Source organism: Strongylocentrotus purpuratus, unplaced genomic scaffold, assembly GCF_000002235.5.
Source record: "Strongylocentrotus purpuratus isolate Spur 01 unplaced genomic scaffold, Spur_5.0 spur5_scaffold_4, whole genome shotgun sequence".
NCBI lineage: Eukaryota > Metazoa > Echinodermata > Echinoidea > Camarodonta > Strongylocentrotidae > Strongylocentrotus > Strongylocentrotus purpuratus.
The window spans coordinates 9,045,393-9,065,836 of record NW_022145610.1 but is presented as its reverse complement, the minus strand read 5'-3'; the positions used below and the strand labels follow the sequence as shown (position 1 = coordinate 9,065,836).

At 36.5% G+C, this 20,444-nt stretch overlaps 1 protein-coding gene across 2 annotated transcripts in view; it reads right to left on the bottom strand.

The window, feature by feature from the left end:
* The window catches only part of LOC594521 (EVI5-like protein), an 86,709-nt gene extending 70,837 nt beyond the window's left edge, over positions 1-15,872 (bottom strand). The window contains exons 1-2 of one of the 2 annotated variants that reach the window (XM_030998011.1): positions 15,714-15,872; positions 5,787-6,381 (exon numbers count right to left, since the gene is read on the bottom strand). In XM_030998011.1, coding sequence (XP_030853871.1) covers positions 5,787-6,283 — 497 coding nt within the window. In that variant the 5' untranslated portion in view covers positions 6,284-6,381; positions 15,714-15,872. The remainder of the gene's footprint in view (positions 1-5,786; positions 6,382-15,713) is intronic. The other variant, XM_793957.5, reaches the window with a different exon arrangement.
* Positions 15,873-20,444: the final 4,572 nt, after the last annotated feature.

Here is a 20,444-nt window from a genome sequence, read left to right as displayed (position 1 = left end):
AATATTTTATGTTCCACAAACTGAGACGAAATCTTATTGGGAAAGGTCATTTTCATATACTAGCAGCTGCTGTTTTATAGAATTACTGGCTTTGAAATGGCTTTGGTAATTTGAAAACATACAGGTATCTATTTAGCACTTTGTGAGATCTCACAATTAGGAACCCAGTGCACCATTTCCCCTCGAGTCCTTCTGTATGCTATTCTGTGCATAGAGATATGAAATTATGCCGACATCTAGATGTGTTACATGCGATACACAAAAACGTTTAATGATTATTATTATTATTATTATTACTTCTACTTCTACTTCTACGACGATACTCAGCAGGATCCATAAGTCAGGATGTAGTGCTGAGGAATAAACTATCTATTACAGACAGAGGAAGAGTGAGGGAAAGAGAGAGAAAGAGAAAGAGAGAGGGGCAGGGGAGTGAGGATGTGTAGCAGATACAGTTGAATCTGAAGAAATTAGAAAGATTCCGACACCAGACAATGGTTGGAAATGAAAGAGAAAAAGTAAAGTGAAACTTGGATATGAATACCACATACCAAATCTAGAGAGGAAATAAATGTGGCCTTTGTAGGAACTGTAGTATGTCTTGCAGTACAGGTTTCTATGATAATACATCTAATAGTAATAATAATGAATTTGTATACCGTGCTTATTCATACTTTCTAAGTGCTTTATCTATAAGATTTGCAATGAAAATGAAAGTGCAAGAGAGAGAGAGAGAGAGAGAGAGAGGGAGAGAGAGGGAGAGATGAAAAATAAACATGAACATGTAGGCCAAACCTTCATTTGCAGGTACATTGGACATGTACAGTCTATTATCAGCTAATTAATCAGATATTTATATAATATTGACTGGCCTTGAGGGGTACATGTATATCAGAAATATTGACCAAGCTCAGATCATATTGCCCCGAGTAGAAAGACGAGGGCAATATGGTCTTAGCGCGGTCAATATTTCTGATATCCCCCGAAAGTAAAGCCAGTCAATATTTTTATTGTTATCCAAATCAGACATCTAGAGCAAATACAGAAATCCACCATGACAATCTCAAGAACTGAACAAACTTTTTCAAACCAGCACTGTGCATCCAGTGCTTGAATTTTTTTTCGATACACTGCAAACAGTGTGCATTAGGTGTGATTATTACGTCACAATAGATTGCGTAGGTTCTCGTACGCATAATAGATGCGCAATGAAAATGACAAAATACGGCGCGGTCAATACAAGATGCCCGGATGCGAGACCGTGGAAAATACCAAGGTATATTTTCACTCGTCTCTACACGCAAAGTCAATACGCGCAGGGAGACCAAGGAAAATACAAAGAATATACCCCTCCGTTCCCACTGCTAGTGAAAACTAGGGCAATACGGTTTTGTAAATGACCAGCTCAGATGTCTGATACGGGTAATAATAAATTACATATGAACATTTTTTTAATTAGAAAAACATGCCATATGTTTATTTGTGTACATGGTAAACTAACTGTACTATTATGCATACCGGTACACAATGTACATGTATGTATGAATTGTATAAATCTAGAACAAAATTAAATCAACTCAAATCTAAGCGCAATGAATGACCTTCCTCTCAATGATCATTAAACCGTCATTAAAATTCTTCAGCTGTTAGTCAATGAAAAGTAAATATTTACCTTACAAATATTTTCACATGTACTGTACAATAACAAATGTACATGTCAATACATGTAGTACATATTCATTCATATGAGTTTATTAACTTTACTTCAAATTCAAATTAGAACTTACATGTACTTCAAATACACTGTTAATAAATAAATATTAAACAGTCATTAGAATTCTTCAGCTGTTAGTCAATGAAAAGTCAATATTTATCTTTCAAATATTTCCACACGTGCTTCATGTACATGTAGAGTGTACATATTCATAAAAGTTTATTAACTTTATTTCAAAATTCAAATTAGAGATTACTTCAAATACACTGTTAATGAATGAATATTATTACACAATCATTAGAATTCTGCAGCTGTTAGTCAATGAAAAGTCAATATTTGTCTTTCAAAATATTTCCACACATGCTTCATGAACACCTTATTACATATTTATTCATCAACTTTACTTCAAAATTCAAATACACTGTGCATGTACAGTCAAACCTGCTTTAGTGACCACCTGTCTACAACAACCACGTTTTTTGTTTCGCTTGAAAATGGTTTCTCATTGAAGCATGTACTATTGTCCACAAAGACCACCTGTCTACAAAGACCATTTTTTGTGTTTCCCTTGGTTGGTCGCTATAGACAGGTTTGACTGTACCTGTATGTGCTAAACAGTGCTAATCACTTTCTGTTTAAAATTACACATGTATATTTGTAAGACACAGGTACTTGTACAGTATGTTGAAGGACTACATGATTATGCAACATTATTAAAAACCTGTACCTTTAAATGGCGAGATCCTGCTGTACGCTTCAAATTACTACTAAAGCTTCCTCAAAGAACATCTGGTAAACATTTAAGCTCGTGCTATTTATGTCTTACTATTCTACAACCTGGTATAATATCTAGAGGAAACGATGTTAATTAAAATACGATAGGCTGTCTGCATCAGCTCGAGTTGGCCAAATAGCCTGCTCTTCCTGATTGGGATATTAGCCCGAAGTTACAAATCGCGTCTTCATCAGCTCAAACCTCGAGCTCGAGAAATTTGCTCAGTGTTTGCGCATAGTGCGAGTCTCCGGGCTGGTGAAGACGGACCGGACAAATAGCGGGCTATTTTGCAAACTAGCCCAAGATATCTTTGTGTCTCATCTGCCAAATTGCCCACTAGTTCGTGATCGGGATAATTTCTCGAATCAGAAATAGCGGGCTATTTGGCAACTAGAGCTAATGAAACCAAGATGATTCTTTCTACATGTTCACCCAAAGTTTTATGTACTTAATTTACAGCCATCACATGGTACTATAGTAGGGAACATTACAATGTATACGTGTATTTATTTCCGTATCTTGTCAATATAACATAAGGAGTATCAATATTATTGCCACTACAAACTGAAAGGTAATCTCCAGTTCTTTTAAAGAGCGAAGAGGAAATTGGAATAAAACTTGTTGAAAATGTCCTCACACTGTTCTGCCAGTATGAAATTAAAAACAAACATTGGCCATATGAATTCAAGTAATAGTCACTGAAAGTGAATGGCGCTCATATTCTTCACACAGTAACGCTCATGGCACTTACATACATGTACATGAAGACATACAGTACATGTACTTTATAGCTGATGTACTTCAGTCATCACATGGTACAAATTTTTTATGATGGGGGGGGGGGGGGAGGGGGTTACCGAAGTTACCAAAATAAACCATGAGTTGTATTGTTTTAAAAAGGTACAAAATCCTGGTGTAACTGTCCAGCCCCTCTTTAGAAAAGTTGTAGTACTTGGCACTTACCCGATGCTCAGCATAGCGGTAAGACTTCGAAGCATTTTTATCTCTCAAAACATTTGACAGCACTCCTAAATGGATAACATGCAACTTTCCTTGACTACGCTAAGCGTGGAAATACTCATGATTTTGGCATATGTTTTCATACATGTATGAGTGAGTGTGTGTGCATTGCAAAGAAAAGTATTACTCAATTTACGATCAATCAACATTTTGAACCAGGGCCTTGGACGTTTTATCCCTACAAGTACACAAATGTACGCCATCTGTTTACCCGGCCCAGCCAGCAAATGAATCACCAAAGATATGGATTTATCCTTATGATGATCAGAATCCTCTTGGCCTGGCCCTGGAGACCTCAGGAGGCCTGTCCTCATCAGCTCGAGTTTTCCAAATAACCAGCTATTTTCCGTCGACGACAGACCGCATGTGCTATGCTTCCGACCGTACACAAACGTACGGTTTATTTACAAACACAGAAAACCGGAAATCATTGTGCAGGGTGTGATCGAGAAGTTGACTCCGTACTTCAGTCTGATGGAGACGGGCGAAAATTATCCCGCTATTTCCCAAATACCGGGATACTTAGGAAACAAGACCAAGATTGCTTGAGATATTTTCTTGACCAATTATTCCACTAAATGCAACTGCGGGCTGATTAAGACACAAATTAGCTGGATAATTTGCGATCGGGATAGTTAAAGTAGCGGGTAATTTGGCAAACTTGAGCTGATGATGACAGGCCTTTCGGACTGGCCCTGGAGACCTCATGATGAACTCATAATTACAGGCATTCCTGGGCTATGAATGAATCGAGCCACCTGTTAGCTCTCATATGCATGCACCATACTAGCTAAAGGTTGCTTTAGTGTGTAGTGGATACATGCATATAAATGTAGCGAATCTTTTAACACATGCGCAATAAAATTGGGCTTAATTAATTCATGATTCAAGTACTGTATGTGGGTTTATCCAACTTGATATAAGAACAATTTAGGATTAGCATCAGATACTTAGGATATACATGTACCTACATGTACGTGTGTGCAAAATCATTTGGCCTAGATGTAGGGGTAATAAAATTTGTCCACTAGCATTTTCCACACCCCCCCCCCCCCACCAAAAATAAAGTTTTTTTTTTTTTAAATCATAATTGAAGCGTGCCAAGTGATAATTTCCTTTATCATCTTAATCAGAATCTATGAAATGATTTCTTAATATAGATACATTATCATGTTTTTAATGCAAGTACAAATATGCACATACCATATGGCATGGAGTCTAAAGCCAACTACAGTTGGCTATGATCTGGTCTATTAGTCTTTTATGACATACCCTGGAGCCATTATTAGATTTGGACTTGTGACAATCTTAATTAACTGAAGGATCATGGAGAGTTTAGACCATAACTTTTACCAAGCCACTGCAGATAGAGGCCATTTGTTCATAATTTAAGTCTCAAAGTCTGACTTTATAATACTTACTGAAAGCTTTGTATGAATCATAAAAACATGATAAACATATTTATGATATGGTAAAATGTCCTGACATTGATACATATATTTGGTTAGATTTCTGTTGATTATATTATTATTGCTGTCCAAAGATTTGCTTCCTCTGTAAATATTGAAATATTGGTTTCATATAGATTGAAATTTGCCTTGCTCATACAGTGTACTCATCATATTTTACAATTTTACAGGGCGACACCCTAAATTTACATTTCTTTCTTATTTGTTGTTTCTCATTTATCAATCAAATTTTTAGTTTACCTTGTGATTTTCAGCAAACATGACATCCATGACAGATGAAAATATTTGTGTCATCTACCAAAACATCACACAAAAACATCTGAATGATTGGTACTGTCAAAGTAGTGTTTGTGGGCAAATAACGATACAAAAGTCAATAATTTTTTAGAAAGGTTGCCATAGAAACAGGAGCTTTTGTTTGAACGTAATCAACATTTACATTCAGCTGGCATTAATTCTGTTTGCTTTTTTACTGTACAATGTAGATGTACTTGTACAGTGTTTCCTGTAAGGGTAGAGATATCTACATTTCATTTTCTGCGTAGATGAAATAAATCTACTTTGAAGAATGCAAAGATTAGCAAAACAAGGGAGGGGGGCATATGGGTTGTTATGAAGGAGATTAAATCTACAATACAGAGTACATGTCAAGTTGAAAATGCTATGACCATGAAGCTGTAAACATGTGCAAGAAGAGATAGAAAGAATTAAAGAACATGAAGGAGGTACAGACAAGGTGAGACAGGAATAAGCTACAGACAAGACAATTATTATTATCATTATTTTCATCTCATGAAGTGTACTTTACCTATTTTGTTCTTCCATCTTTGCTACCAGTTCTTCCTCCGTACTTGCTCGAATAACCTCGATCTTGCCCAGCTTCGCCTCCACTTTCCCACTGCTGGAGCTAGTCGCCTCTGGGCTACTAGCCCCACTGGTCAGGCTACTGGTGTCGCCGTCTCCGATGCTACACTGGCTAGTCAATGTCCCAAGGGAATCAACACTCTTTAAAGTCGTGTCCAAGGAGAGATGGGGTCCAGGACTTCCCTTGTCGCCATCCCCTGTGCTCTCTCCGCTTTGGCTCTTGGAGCCAGGCGAGTCGTCGAGGCCCGACGGTGACGTCCCGTTTAGTCCGCAGCCATCTCCGCTTCCCCTTCGTCCTCCCTTTCCTCCATTCCTCCCGCTGTCTTTGGGTATCCTGGGCGACTCTTCCTTGGTGACAGGCGACGGCAGTTCCTCCGGGCTGCTAGGAACTGTCACTGAGATGTTGGGAGGGTTGTCGGTGGTGGACTCTGCAGTGGCCATTACCCAACCCTCTATCAGCACCTACTAAATCCTTGACACCCACCGAGAATGAGGCATGGGCTGTTGGTCAGATCGGGCAAGGAGTTCTCTGATTCTGTTAGGGGCGAACAAAGAAAACAAAAATATATTATTGGACAATGTACACAAAGGCTGCGACGGGTAGTCAAATGCTCGAGTACCCGCACGGTTGACAACTACTTGCCTAACGTACATTAACAACTTAATTATTCATACCCCTCATTAATTTGATGTTTTTTGTGTTTTCTGTATAAACTCAAGAATGAAAAGTGGACTGGATGAACTAGGGCCTTGATTGAGTACTTTTATATTTAAGCTTTGACACGTCACCTTCTCAATAAACATAAATCAGAAAGAAAAAAGAAAACAAAAATCAATCAATTTTCCACCTACTGGTTACTTAAAAATTGCCAAATTTAGTAAAGGGCATGATTAATCAGTTGTTAACTGTACCTGCGGAAAAACCCACTAGACTGAACAAAAACCTGCTGTATAGGACAAAACTGCACAGCTAAAATCTCCTATTTTGTTTCTACATTATTGTCCAGAGCTATCCTTTAAATGTACAGGAGAATCCTATTGAAATAAATATCCACTGGACCATGCGTAACAAATGGCCATAAGCAGATTTCAGTAGGTAGAGTACATGTACTAACCTACTTTAATAGGCTTGGATTATATTTGTTTACTGAAATTGACATATTTGATAAGCTACATTGGACATGTACTTTGTCATGTACATGTACAATATATAGTTAACAACAACAGAATTATGCACACCCCCTTGTAAATTTTATGGGTTGTGGGGGGGGGGGGTGGTGTTTTTCATAACGGTGGACTGGTTGAATACGTTTTGATGTACATGTCAGTTTTAATATGCCACATTCACAAGAAATATACTTGAAAATTTAAAAAACTTGGAAAGGTATGAATAATTAATTAAATTATTCAAACATATTTGTGGATAAATGAATAATTTAGTTGTTAACTGTACATGTTTCATCTTGTCACACTCCTCTCTTTTTTTTCTTTTTTTTAAATATTTGTTTTTGTGTGTATAATTTATGTAATTTGGAAATCATGTACACGTGCTATATCTCTCAATGAGTTAAACATAAATCCTCATACATGTATCCCCCACCCCCCCCCCCAAAAAAAAGCCAATATATGGGCCTACTTTAGCAAGATAAGAGATATTCCTTCATACATGTACATGAATATGACACGGGTGAAATGTTGCCAAGAATTGAAACTGTTGTTCCATGAAAATTTATTTTTATCCAAGCAAACTTTCATAGCTTCCTCTCTCAGTTTCAGCCCATTGTTTTTTTAAAAGGTTATTTAAAGGTATTTATTATTATTTCTTCATTATCCTGTAGGTTAAATGCCTTTGACAGATAGTGAGTTGTTTACTTTTTTTAAGCAAACTGTAAACATATACAGGTAAGAGAGAGAGGGGGACAAGAGAGAGGGGGACAAAGAGAGAAAGGGGAGAAAAGAGAGAAAGAGGAGTAAAGAGAGAAAGGGGAGAAAAGGTAGAAAGGGAGGTATAATAATCAAAAGAATAGCAATACAGAGAGGACGGGAGAATGAAATTCAAGGAATGTATTGTAAGTAGGTATGGATGAATGCAGCCAAGTCTGAGTGCACTTTATTTCTAATAATATTGGCTTAAAGCGGAAAGAACTTCAACTCATATCCATTTAACACAGAGATTAATGCCCTTATGGCTCTACGACTCAACCAGACAATATTGTCTGTTTGAAGAAAAAAAAGGGCTATAACTCATATACTTTAACAGAGGGTCAATGCCCTTCTGGCTCCAAACGGATGATATTTGAATTCAGCCATCATACAAACCATTTTTATCTGGCAATAATCTGTACGCAATAAGGAGAGTTAGATTCAATATCCTGCCTCTATTAAATAACATTTGACCTTTTCAAGACAATATCTTCAATAATTCCAAGAATATTGTTGAATACATGTATCTACAATGAACCTCTTGGAGTTGGAATGAATAAATATGATATCTTATTATTCTAATGATGATAGAGATACTTGTGGAGGGAGTGTGAAAGATGGAGTAAGATATACATGTAGATTTAGATGGATATTATGAATAAGAGGGAGAGAGAGAGAGAGAGGGGGAGAGAGACAGAGGGGAGAGAGAGATAGGGTGAGGAGACAGAGAGAGGGAGAAAGAGGGTATATATAGTTTGAGATCTATGAAAATAAGATACAGAAAGAGGGGAGAAACTTTAGGATAGGGAGAGAGAGAAAGAGAGAGAGATGGTTTATACAGATTTTTACGAGTGAAGGGAGAGAGTGGGAGGAAGGTAGAGAAGGAGGGGAGAGAGAAAGAGAGAGAGAGAGAGAGAGAGAGAGAGAGAGATAGTAATATAGATAGGAAGATAAAGGATATATATACAATGATTCAAAGAATCTCAATGAAAAATCATTCAGTATTGAAAACAAACATAGATGAGTGGATGAAGACAGCAAAGCTTGAAAGTTGAATGCCTTTTAAAAAAATAATCTTCTAGCAATCATCTCATCGTAATATTCATAGTCTGAGGCAAATTCTTCATCTCACATCATCTTATAATAATACTTGACCTTTTCAAGATGCATACGTGTATACATATTATGTTGAAGAAGAAGAATAATAATAATATCCTACCATTCTAACGATGATGGAGCAGACTGTTTTGTTTTTTTTGTAAGCGGAGAAGAAAACCAACCTCAAGCATAGGCCTAGGGTTACCATGGCAACAAACACTGTTGGTTACAATTTCCTGGCATGTGTTAATCACGGTGATTCAAAGAGTGTGTGCGAGTTTCTCATAGCCACCAGCAGGGATAAGGGAAATAACAGATTTAAGGGTACCATAAAACCGTGGCATGTACTATAAGGAAGTTCTTTTCAAGCCCACATACTTTATATGTCATGTAATGTACGTACTGGTACACAAAACATTGTACGTGTATACATTTACCTATTTGTATAGTTTGATATCCAAGAGAATAAGAGAGAGAGAGAGAGAGAGAGAGAGAGAGAGGAGAGATCGGAGAAAGGGAGAGGGAGAAAGAGAAGAGGGGAGGGGAGATAATTAGTTTGAGATTTTTGTGAGTAAGACAGAGAGAGAGGGTAGAAAGGGAGATGGTGGGAGAAAAGAGGGAGGGGAGAAAGAGAGAGAGAGAGAGAGAGAGAGAGAGAGAAATAATTAGTTTGATTTCTACAAATATATGGGAATAAAGTCAGAGAGACAGGGTAGAAAGAGAGAGAGATAATTAGTTTGAGATCAATGTGAATATAAAGATGAGAAGGGAGAGAGTGAGAAGAAAAGAGGGAGAGGGAGAGGGAGGAGAGACTGGGGAGTGGGGAGGTGCGTACAGTTTGCGGAAAAGACTTTGGCTGACCCCCACATACATTTTCTTTTGAAATGATCTATTTTGTGAAATAGCAATATACGCACAAAATGTACCCACACTATTACAATAAAGTAAATGTGACTCTTGAGGAGAGACCCTGTTACAAATGGAGAGAACTTTTTGGTTTAGTTTTTCTAGTTGACATGCATTGTTGTTTTTCTCGCATTTGTAACTCATAATTGATGCATAGATCTATACAAGTACACACCGCTCTACTCCAAAAGAAGTATAATTCTCAAAATAAACATGTACAAAGGAATAAACTGTAGTAATTCCTCATTATCACATTGATGTATTTCTTAATTGAGTAAGGTTGGGAGAGGACAAAAATCTTTGCCACAGCTCTATTTTGACAAAATATCAAGGGATCATGAAACCATGAAATAATAATAATAATAATAATAGGCATTTCTATAGCGCCATCTATCTAGATAATTCTATTCCGAGGCGCATTTATTATTACCCTGACTTTAGCCTAGCTGCCGTTTATACAGCGCTCCATGATGTATAGGCTGTTCAGACTATACCTGTACAGTATGTAGGCAATAGGCCAATGAACCCGATGGTGAGTTTCCAATCACATTTTTTAAAGCTCATAATGAGGCAATTATTTCATTATTCATTTGCAAGATTCCTTTATGTTAATAAATTTATAGAAATTTACTGAAAGTGTGATTAAAAAAATGTTATATGGAATTTTTCAAAATGATGCATTATTTTCAGATTTTCGATCGCAAATCATAATGCGGGTTTATAGCGACGGGAAACTCAATATTGAGTGTTAAGGGCCTTACAAAACAGGACATAAAGAATCGTCTTACAGCGAAAGGAGCATACAGACTAGAAAACAACATTGCATAAAAAAAAACTAATTTAGACGAGGTCAATTGACAATTTGACATGACAGCCGGCCAATCACGAGTGCCCAGTCATGCTAATTGTAACATGACATATTAATACGACATTCGGACTAGGAGAAATTGAATGACTGTTGTATCAGATTCATATGTAGCTATACAACAAATGTTAAAAGTCTGAATGCACTCATAGACACTACATGACATCTTAATACGACATTCGGACTAGGAGAAATTGAATGACTGTTGGATCAGATTCATATGTAGCTACATGTACATGTATACAACAAATGTTGAAAGTCTGAACGCACAGATAGACACTACAGTGGAATATAATATTTGATGGTAAAAAAAAGGTGTGTTGTACATGTAAAGATCTATCATGAAAACATGTTGTTTATACGTTTGTGTGAATAAACCCTGCAAGTACATGTGTGTTCATAATTACTTCTTCCTTATTTTGAAGATGTACATTTACACTTGAGGCTGAGGTCTTGCAGACATGTTGTTATGTAATATGTGGGAACACACCAATTAAGTACACCGGATGTACATCTTAAGGTGTTTCTCTCTTTTTGAACAGACTTTAATATGTACAGGGTGTACATGTATCTCACCACTAGTTTTAAAGGTAAAACCAGTATTGGAAACGCCCCAATTTCAAAAAATGAAATGGAAGCTCTCATTACCAATCATGTGAAAGAATATGTTTTGACTAATACATGATGATAAAAAATTTGCTGGGAAACTGCCTACTAATTCATATATTTCGTAAATTTGTTTCTCTCATGGACTGTGAGAGATATAGGGTAGTCCCATATACATCTTTCTGTGTATAGTGCTTGTAACTTTACGAAGAATGGGCCAAATTTCTTATCATTTTGATGATTCCAGAACCTTGCAGATGCTAGATGCTAGATGCTAGATGATCAACCTTTTCAGATAGATTCCACAACGTTTCTTTCACTATGCAATCGCACGACCATAACTGGTCTTTACCTTTAACAAATGTATAATTTGTCCTTGTTTTCACAAAGTGACGGTAATGAGGAAAATCGTCACACAAAGTGAATGCAATTTTTTTTCACTACCGTCACTTCGTGAAAACAGCGACGAATTGTAAACTTTTAGGCTGGAAACATAATATACTGTTATGTCTGTGTGAACAAACCAAATGTACAATACAAACAGGAGTACATTTCTTCCCTGAAAGATGCTAACATTCATAGTCTGCAAACATGTATTTGTAGTACTGGTAACAAACAATGTACATTACAATCCTCTCTGTCTGTCTGTCTGTCTGTCTCTGTCTGTCTGTCTGTCTGTCTGTCTGTGTGTGTGTCTCTCTCTCTCTCTCTCTCTCTGTCTCTCTCTCTGTCTGTCTCTCTGTCTGTCTGTCTGTCTCTCTGTCTGTCTCTCTGTCTCTCTCTCTCTGTCTCTCTGTCCCTCTCTCTCTCTCTGTCTCTCTATCTGTCTCTCTCTCTCCCTCTCTCTCTCTCTCCTCTCATTAAACGTATGCATGCTTTTAAAGGTAAACTACAGACCCGCATGCACCTTCATTAACATGCAGTTGTTATCATGTTTGTCCTCTGTCTGTGTGAACACACCCACAGTGCATTCAATGCCAATGCTAATGACTGCTAATTTTTCTACCTTCCTCCCAGCTTTGCCCTATCAATGAACTGCCTTGAACTGATGAGTCGTTCCTCAAAATGAATGTACAGGTGTACGAGAAGTTGTAGACCTACATGTACATGTACAGTCTATGTTCTACAGCATGGGGGAGGAATATTTAGAGGGTAGCTCATTACTTGCAAAATTTATTGAAATGTTATGGCAATGTTACAGTGAGTAACTGAGCATGTACAGTACATGTATACATGTACAGTCTACTGTAAAATAGAAGTATGGATGAATAAACATGATAAATTTTGAAATGTCATTTTGCCAAGATGAAATTGCATAAAAAGTACTGATCATAGCAGAGTTGGGCCGAGTAAAACCAATGTGCACTAACTCTTCTTGGGTTTTTAAACATAGGAAATTATTTTCTTTTCACACTCATTTCCTTTCCCTTCTGTTTCTTCTTACATTTTTATCTTTTTATTTCCATTTTATGTTTTTGCTTGCTGAAGAGTAGAGATGCTATCATATACAAAATGGCCATAGTCATAATGTCTACCGTACTCAAACAATCTTTAAAGGAAAACAAGGGAAACGCTCTCGGAGGTCTCGCCTGCATTACGCCATTCGATATGATGAAAAATTGAGGTTGGAACATTATTTATAGGCAGGGTGGCCCATTAGCAGGCCCCCCAAAATGAAATCCTCTGAATATAATCAGCATTTTGAAGTGAATATTAATTAAGAATCATGTATAAATAAGAAAAATTGATTCATTTATTCTCACATTAAGTTGTGAAAACATAATCCAAGTCTACTGACCTAAAATGACCTTTGACCTTGTGACCTGGAATTTGTATCATATGACTTGAGGTACTTGATGACCCTTAGGTACAAGTTTCATGAAATTTGACAAACACTTTTGAAAATATGCTAAAAATTCAAAATCTTTATGTTGATGCCACAAAAAAGTCTAAGTTTGTTGACCTAAAATTACCTTTGACCTTAACTTAGTGACCTGATTTCTGCTCACATGATTGGGGATACTTGATTACCCTATAGTCCAAGTTTCATTGACTAAGAACTTATACTTTCAAAATTATATCAAAAATTCAAAAACTTAACTTTAGGTTAAGTTTTCGATAATGATGCCACAACATAGTCGAAGTCTGTTGACCTGAAATGACCTTTGACCTTGACTTTGTGACCTGAAATTCAACTCACATGATTGGGGATACTTGATTACCCTATAGTCTAAGTTTCATTGACTAAGGACTTATATTTTCAAAATTATATCAAAAATTCAAAAAACTTAACCTTAGGTAAGTTTTTGATGTTGACGCCGTTGCCGTCGCCGTCACCGGAAAAACTACTCCTTCTAACTACAAATTACTTGTCCCATAAGTCAGCCCCATGGGCTAAATTACTTTTGTATTAAAAAAACAGTATCTACAAATAGCCATTCAACAATTTGCACTTCTAATAATGAAAAGTCTTATTTAAAATAACATGACACAACTAAAGAAATAAATATCTGGAATGTATTGAAAATGAATTTTCAAGTCAATCAGAACAGATGCGATTTTGACCAGAATTTTTTAGCAAGTACAGCTGTATAGCAGCAACAATCATACATGTACATGTATGTGCAGTTTGTTTTTGGCGGACTTGGAATGGAATTCAATACTCCACTGATGCATAATATAATAATTACATCCTGACAAGGCCTCAAATCCAACTAAAAACATATCCAGACACTGATCTTTTTTAATAGTTTGCACTGTATGGACTACATGTAATATGGTGCCAGGGTGGACCAAAAAAATTACTCAGCCCTTCCTTTTGGAGTAGAAACCTAGGCAAAATTTAAATTTTACAGTTAAAAGTACAACTTATAGTGGGGCTGGAAGAAGGGGGAGGGACACTCAGAAATATGTCGGGATGTACAAGTTTTTTGTAAATTATTCTAGATGAATGCTATTCTTGAGGCAAACAAATATCACTTAACTAACTTTTGAAAGTTTTAGGTATTGTCTATTTATAGGGACTCTACTTATCAGGAATATGACTGAAAATTACAGAGATCTTGCCTGAAATTGTTGATACAATAATAAGTCCTGCTTCATTTGGCGCTAGTGTACTTTCGTATCCATTTTTGACCCGTAACTCACGGGTGTGCGAGCGTGCATAAAGTTATCAACTGTATTAATCGACTTCATGCACCCTGGCCCTTCATCGGTATGGTACAGTATGCAATTGTATTGTAATTGTGCAGGGGTTTGCCGTGAAACCTGTGAGAAAGTGAATAATATACTGTCTTTGAATTTAGGAAAAATATTCCAAAAAGATAAAAAAATTGACACAAAGGGGGCAAGAAATATAACGACTCTATATCATGACCATTATTTGAACAATTGATGAAGATTTAGTTGATTTTTGGTATGTTCTTCTTCTTCTTCTTCTTCGCTATAAGTACAGGCCACCGTCGGGTGTATTCTCGTACGGATGTAGGTGTTTTAGTAGGCCGGAGTTACGGGTCAAAAATGGATACTAAAGTACACTAGCGCCCTTCATTTTTCTTGATTACCCTAGGCCTTACATTCCTTTGAAGAAGAACAATTTTTTTACAGAGTGAAGTCCAATCTACATGTACAACATATCAGTGATTACCTCACAGGGGGAAAAATACATGGGGGCTCGGGTAAATTAGCCCCCAAAATGCCAAAAGAACCCCGAAAGTCATAAAAGAGCCCCCCAAAATTGCATAGAGTTCAATGCAAAACAAAATAAAAACTGTTATTTTCATGCAAGCAAGCTTGAAAAGTACCCCCAAATTGTTAAAAGTATTTTTTCCCTGTTACCTCATTGCCACTGTCCATTTCCCATGTAATTGTGTCGAACCCATCCATTCCCCACCCTCAATACCCCATAGTAATGTCTGGCTTCTTTTACTTGCACGCATCACGCACTCACACACTACCACTATTACTCCACCCTGGACAGCTGTCAACGTAGCCTTTTGGGTGCAACAAATTCAAGATTCAAAATTCAAGAAGCGGTCAGTGCAACAGTGGAGCAAGACGAAGTCTCCGAGTCAGAGGCGAGTGGAAAAAACGATTGATATCATTGATTCAGAGACTGAATGAGTTTTGGTCGACGACAGACTAGCTAGGCCTACACCTAGATCTAGCCATTCTCTGGCATAACCATGTACATGTAAATTTGTCTTTTTAATAACCTTATTTGAGTTCATATCACTTTAGATAACACGAGATGGCAACGAGTTGGTGGGCGTTTAAATAAAATTGCGATAAGCCATATTTTCACCGGAAGAGACCCCGAGGCCGAGTGGGCAGGGTCGTCCGCCGGTTGGAACTCGGGTAGACCGTGGCGAGTCTACCCAATTAAAGTCTGCTGCAGGAGTGCACAGGAAATGAATGAGCGAAAGGAAGAAGAAAAATTGAGTAAGACAATAATTATAAGATCTGTATGCTTACCCTGGTTGTAGTAAATATATTCGAGATATTCAGCATCAAATTAATATCAGTTGTCGATTAGAATAGTCAACTAAAAGTTCAATATTTCACCGATGAATTGCGGTGCTCCGTCGGCTCTTCTCACTGATCAGTTAACACATCTACGTAGTAAACATTCTACCAGATGGCTAGTCTCCAAAAATGCAAATTATATTATAATTGAAATATCTCCAAAATATCATAAGATTATGACATTACTTATACACTTTTGTCATATATTCAATCGATATAAAATGTATTTTACAATAGAAAGGTAAAGAAAATCATAAAATAATTCTTAATAACACTGGAGTTAATGAGGGAAATGTTAAATTAAAGAATGATTTAATCCTTATAATGTCTTCTCTGTGAGACTAATCCTATTTCCAAAAGTTGTATGTCGCCATCTACGATTTCATGCCATCTAGTTTTCTATAAAACTACGTGTAAAAGTACAGAATGATGGCACAGATGATTTATGAATTTTTTAAAAATCAGTTGCTGTTATGAAAACTGATTTGTGACATTTGTACAATAATTGGGATCGAGGGGGAAATATATACACAAAATTAGTACATGTTAAAGGTACTATGTCCCATTTGCAGGCCAAAAAAATGAAAAAGTTAAATTTCAACTGCATTTGAAAGATAATACTAATTTAGAACTTCCCTAAAAAAGGTGGGGCTTGAAAATGTCTTCAAGTGGGAAAATAACGACTATTAGTTGTCAAATCGACTTTAGGGCTATAGAGCCCAAAAGTAATAGTCTTGATTTTCAGACAATTGTACCGAATGGTCATACGTTTTATGCTGCGCAAAGATTCAATCAGTTTAATCTTGGCCATCACAAGAAGTGGGTTATTGATGTAGACAAACGCTCATGTACCCTTTACAAGTTATACAACTCTTTTCATGTATGTTATTACCAAAGAAGAAAAAAAGCCAGTCAGTCACTCAATAGTGTCTGACAGTGAAGTCTAGCAAGTAAACGGGTTTCCTTGCATAATTTGAATATGAGGACACTGCTAACGTTTAAATTTCACAGATAGGACATACATGACATAATTCCTGCAAAGTTCTACAGAATTTGAGGTGGGCTGCAAAAGGGACATAGTATCTTTAATAACTACAACTATTATAAATCTACAACATGATTTTCGAATCGATTTAGATTACGGTAGAAATTTAAAATACAATGAGAGTCTTTGGATAATGATTAATGGCGGCTGGAATTTCTGTGAAAAACTGTCAATGTAATTCAAGGGTAGAATTAATAGGTATTCATTGACAATTGATATGTTTCGTGATTCATATGCCAGAGAAAACTATACCCTAGCTAGGCTAAAAAACAATTTCCATCAAAATTCAAAGATTAAAACAATATTAAAGACATAGTAAGATTTCACAAGTATAATTTAAAACAAAAGAATACCCCCTTCAGTCACCAATTTTGCCACAAAAAAACTTTAAAAGTTTACCGATATAATATTAAGTTACAAATATATTGATAAATATCATTTTTATTACCTTGCTGATGGTAATTTTAATAGCTTGTTGTGGTGCCTGTCAATGTAACTGTCAATGTAATTCAAGGGTAGAATTAATAGGTATTCATTGACAATTGATATGTTTCGTGATTCATATGCCAGAGAAAACTATACCCTAGCTAGGCTAAAAAACAATTTCCATCAAAATTCAAAGATTAAAACAATATTAAAGACATAGTAAGATTTCACAAGTATAATTTAAAACAAAAGAATACCCCCTTCAGTCACCAATTTTGCCACAAAAAAACTTTAAAAGTTTACCGATATAATATTAAGTTACAAATATATTGATAAATATCATTTTTATTACCTTGCTGATGGTAATTTTAATAGCTTGTTGTGGTGCCTGTTAAAATAATGGATTTTGATGTTTGATAAAATTAATTTGATATCATATGTGTTTGACAGTCATTTTTTCAACAAGATTTTTTTCGCCTTTTCCTGGTGTTCATTGTTTTGTTTTGTTTAGGTTTTGTAAATTTGTTTTGTTACGTTTTATTTTGTTTACATTGTGATTAATTTGTTTATGAGCTTTCTCGGCAAAGAATAATTGGGATGACCCCCCCCCCCCCACCTCCCCCGTACAACCTTTCTTAATCATTGAAGTCAACTGATGATAGTCTCGCATCTTCTATAATAATATGCCATAATAGGTTATTAGTCTCCTATATACGTCGCATAAAAATACTTGAGATAAAAGCTCTTTTCATAAAGTTAACCCCTCTTTTTTTCTTCATTTGCCAAGACGGCTCAAGAGAAAAGATCATGGTATACGGAAGGGCACCCCTATCTTCATCCCATCAACACCAGCAACATCACCCACCCACTCTCCCCCCCCCCCGCCCCCCTCTCTCTCTCTCTCCCTCTTCGTCAATCCTTTATTTCCTTTTCTCCGTCTTTTTTTTTCTCTCTCTCTCCCTCTCTCTCTCTCTCTCTCTCTATCTCTCTCTCTCTCTCCCTCTCTCTCCTTCTCTCTCTCTCCCTCTCTCCCGCGTACGCGCGCTCTCCACTTTATCACTTGGTCTCCCTCACTCTCTTCCCCATCGCTCTCTATTTTTATTTTAATACCCCGTCTCCTTTGAACTTGAGTTCTAGCGTTGCAAATATTGACCAAAATTGTCTCATGGCTATTTATACCGAATCTAACCGTCTGTACTTCATCTCGTTATTATATTGTTCGTTGTTTTACGCTCTTACGTTTGCTGATATGTAAAGGAAAAGGGGTATAGGATTATTTTCAAACTACCATTCTTTACGTAAGTTCACCATGTCCACCCCGTAACTCTTCTTTCAGTTTCAGTTTGTATTTAATTTTTCAACGTTCAGCATGATCAGGAAACATGACAAGACCTGTATACATCTTGTAAATATCGGTAAATTTTACATAAGCTTTTTAAGATTAAATTGAAAGATTCCCCCCCCCCCCGCCCCTCAATGAATGGACCCTCGCTATGCCACTGCTCATAATAGCGAGTCCCGTTGTTTTTACAGGGTATATTCTCTACATCTTCGTCCACGGTTTCTCTTGTGTCTCTCTTCCCATCTTTGTCTGACTCCAATCCTCTGCCTCTCTCACACACACTCTCTCTCTCTCTCTCTCTCTCTCTGCCCTCCCTCACAATAATATTTAGCAACAATTTACTTTCTTAGTCTTGCAGTAGTTTACTATGTTACGGTAGCAAATTAATTTGTTGATCGAAATTATATTCTACGCATGTCTAATTTTAACTAATTTTAATTTAATTTTTTTTATAATAATAATAATAACAACATTTATAATGCGCACATATCCACCCCAAGAGATGCTCAAGGCGCCTAACAAGGTAAGTACATTGAACGAAAATAATTTAACATAATTAAATACAATTCAACAACGTTAATTACATCATATTTTGAAATACACTACGTCTTAACTAAGGAATTCAGACATTAGATAGGTTTTCAATTGTTTTTTGAACACATTTTGATTGGCTGACATTTTGATTGAATGGGGTAGGGAGTTCCATAACCGGGGTGCAGCAGCTGTAAAGGCTCTGTCTCCCCAACTCCTCTTTGTTCTTAATTGTGTTAAATTTGTTGAATTAGAGGAACGAAGACCTGCACGAGAACTTAAAGAGATATTAAGAAGAGAGGAAATATATTCAGGGACTGATCCATTTAGTGAACGGTAAAGGAGTAGTAGAATTTTATATTTGATACGCTGTTCTATTGGAAGCCAGTGAAGTTTCTTGAGTATATGGGTCGAACGTTTAGATTTAGTGACAAGGCGGGCAGCTGCGTTTTGAACCTTTTGTAGTCTGTGAATTTGGTATTTAGGAAGTCCATAAAGGAGAGAGTTACAGTTATCGAGATGAGATGTTACAAAAGCATGAATCAATTGTTGAGTGGTTTGGGGGGTTAAAAATTTCCTTATAGCGCGAAGATTACGAAGATGATAATTGGCAGCTTTCACACATTTTGAAATATGTGCATCAAGAGACATGCTTGTATCGAAAATGACACCAAGATTTCTTGCCTTATCTGAAGGAGCAATGTGCACAGAACCAACACGTATATAAGTTATAGCAATCTTGGAAAGTTGTTGTCTGGAGCCTAACAAGAGAAATTCTGTTTTATCGTCATTTAGTTTGAGATAGCAATCATTCATCCATTTTCGTACATCATGAATACAACTTTCAAGATCTTTGACACGTTTTTCTACCTGTTCCTGAATAGGAAGACACGAAAAATGTAATTGTAGATCGTCTGCATACTGTGTTTACTGATAATCTCATGAAGTGGTAAGGTATATACATTAAACAGATGGGGACCTAAAACAGATCCTTGGGGCACAGAAAACAGAAGATTAACAACCGATGAAGTTGTATCATGTAGGTTAACCGCTGGAGATCGATTTGAAAGGTAAGAACGAAACCAATGAAGACATGTTCCACCAATGCCAATCTTTTTTAGTCTGTCGATTAAGATATTGTGGTCAACAGTATCGAAGAAGCAGCTGAGATCTAACAGAACTAATGCAGTAACTTTCCCCTTATCCATGTTTATTAAAATGTCATTTTGTACTTTCGTGATATGATATCGTGAACTGAACATTATTCATTTGTTCTGCGTACAAAAGGATTGTTTGAAGAAATTGAAAGTCGGAATATAAATATATATATTTTGCC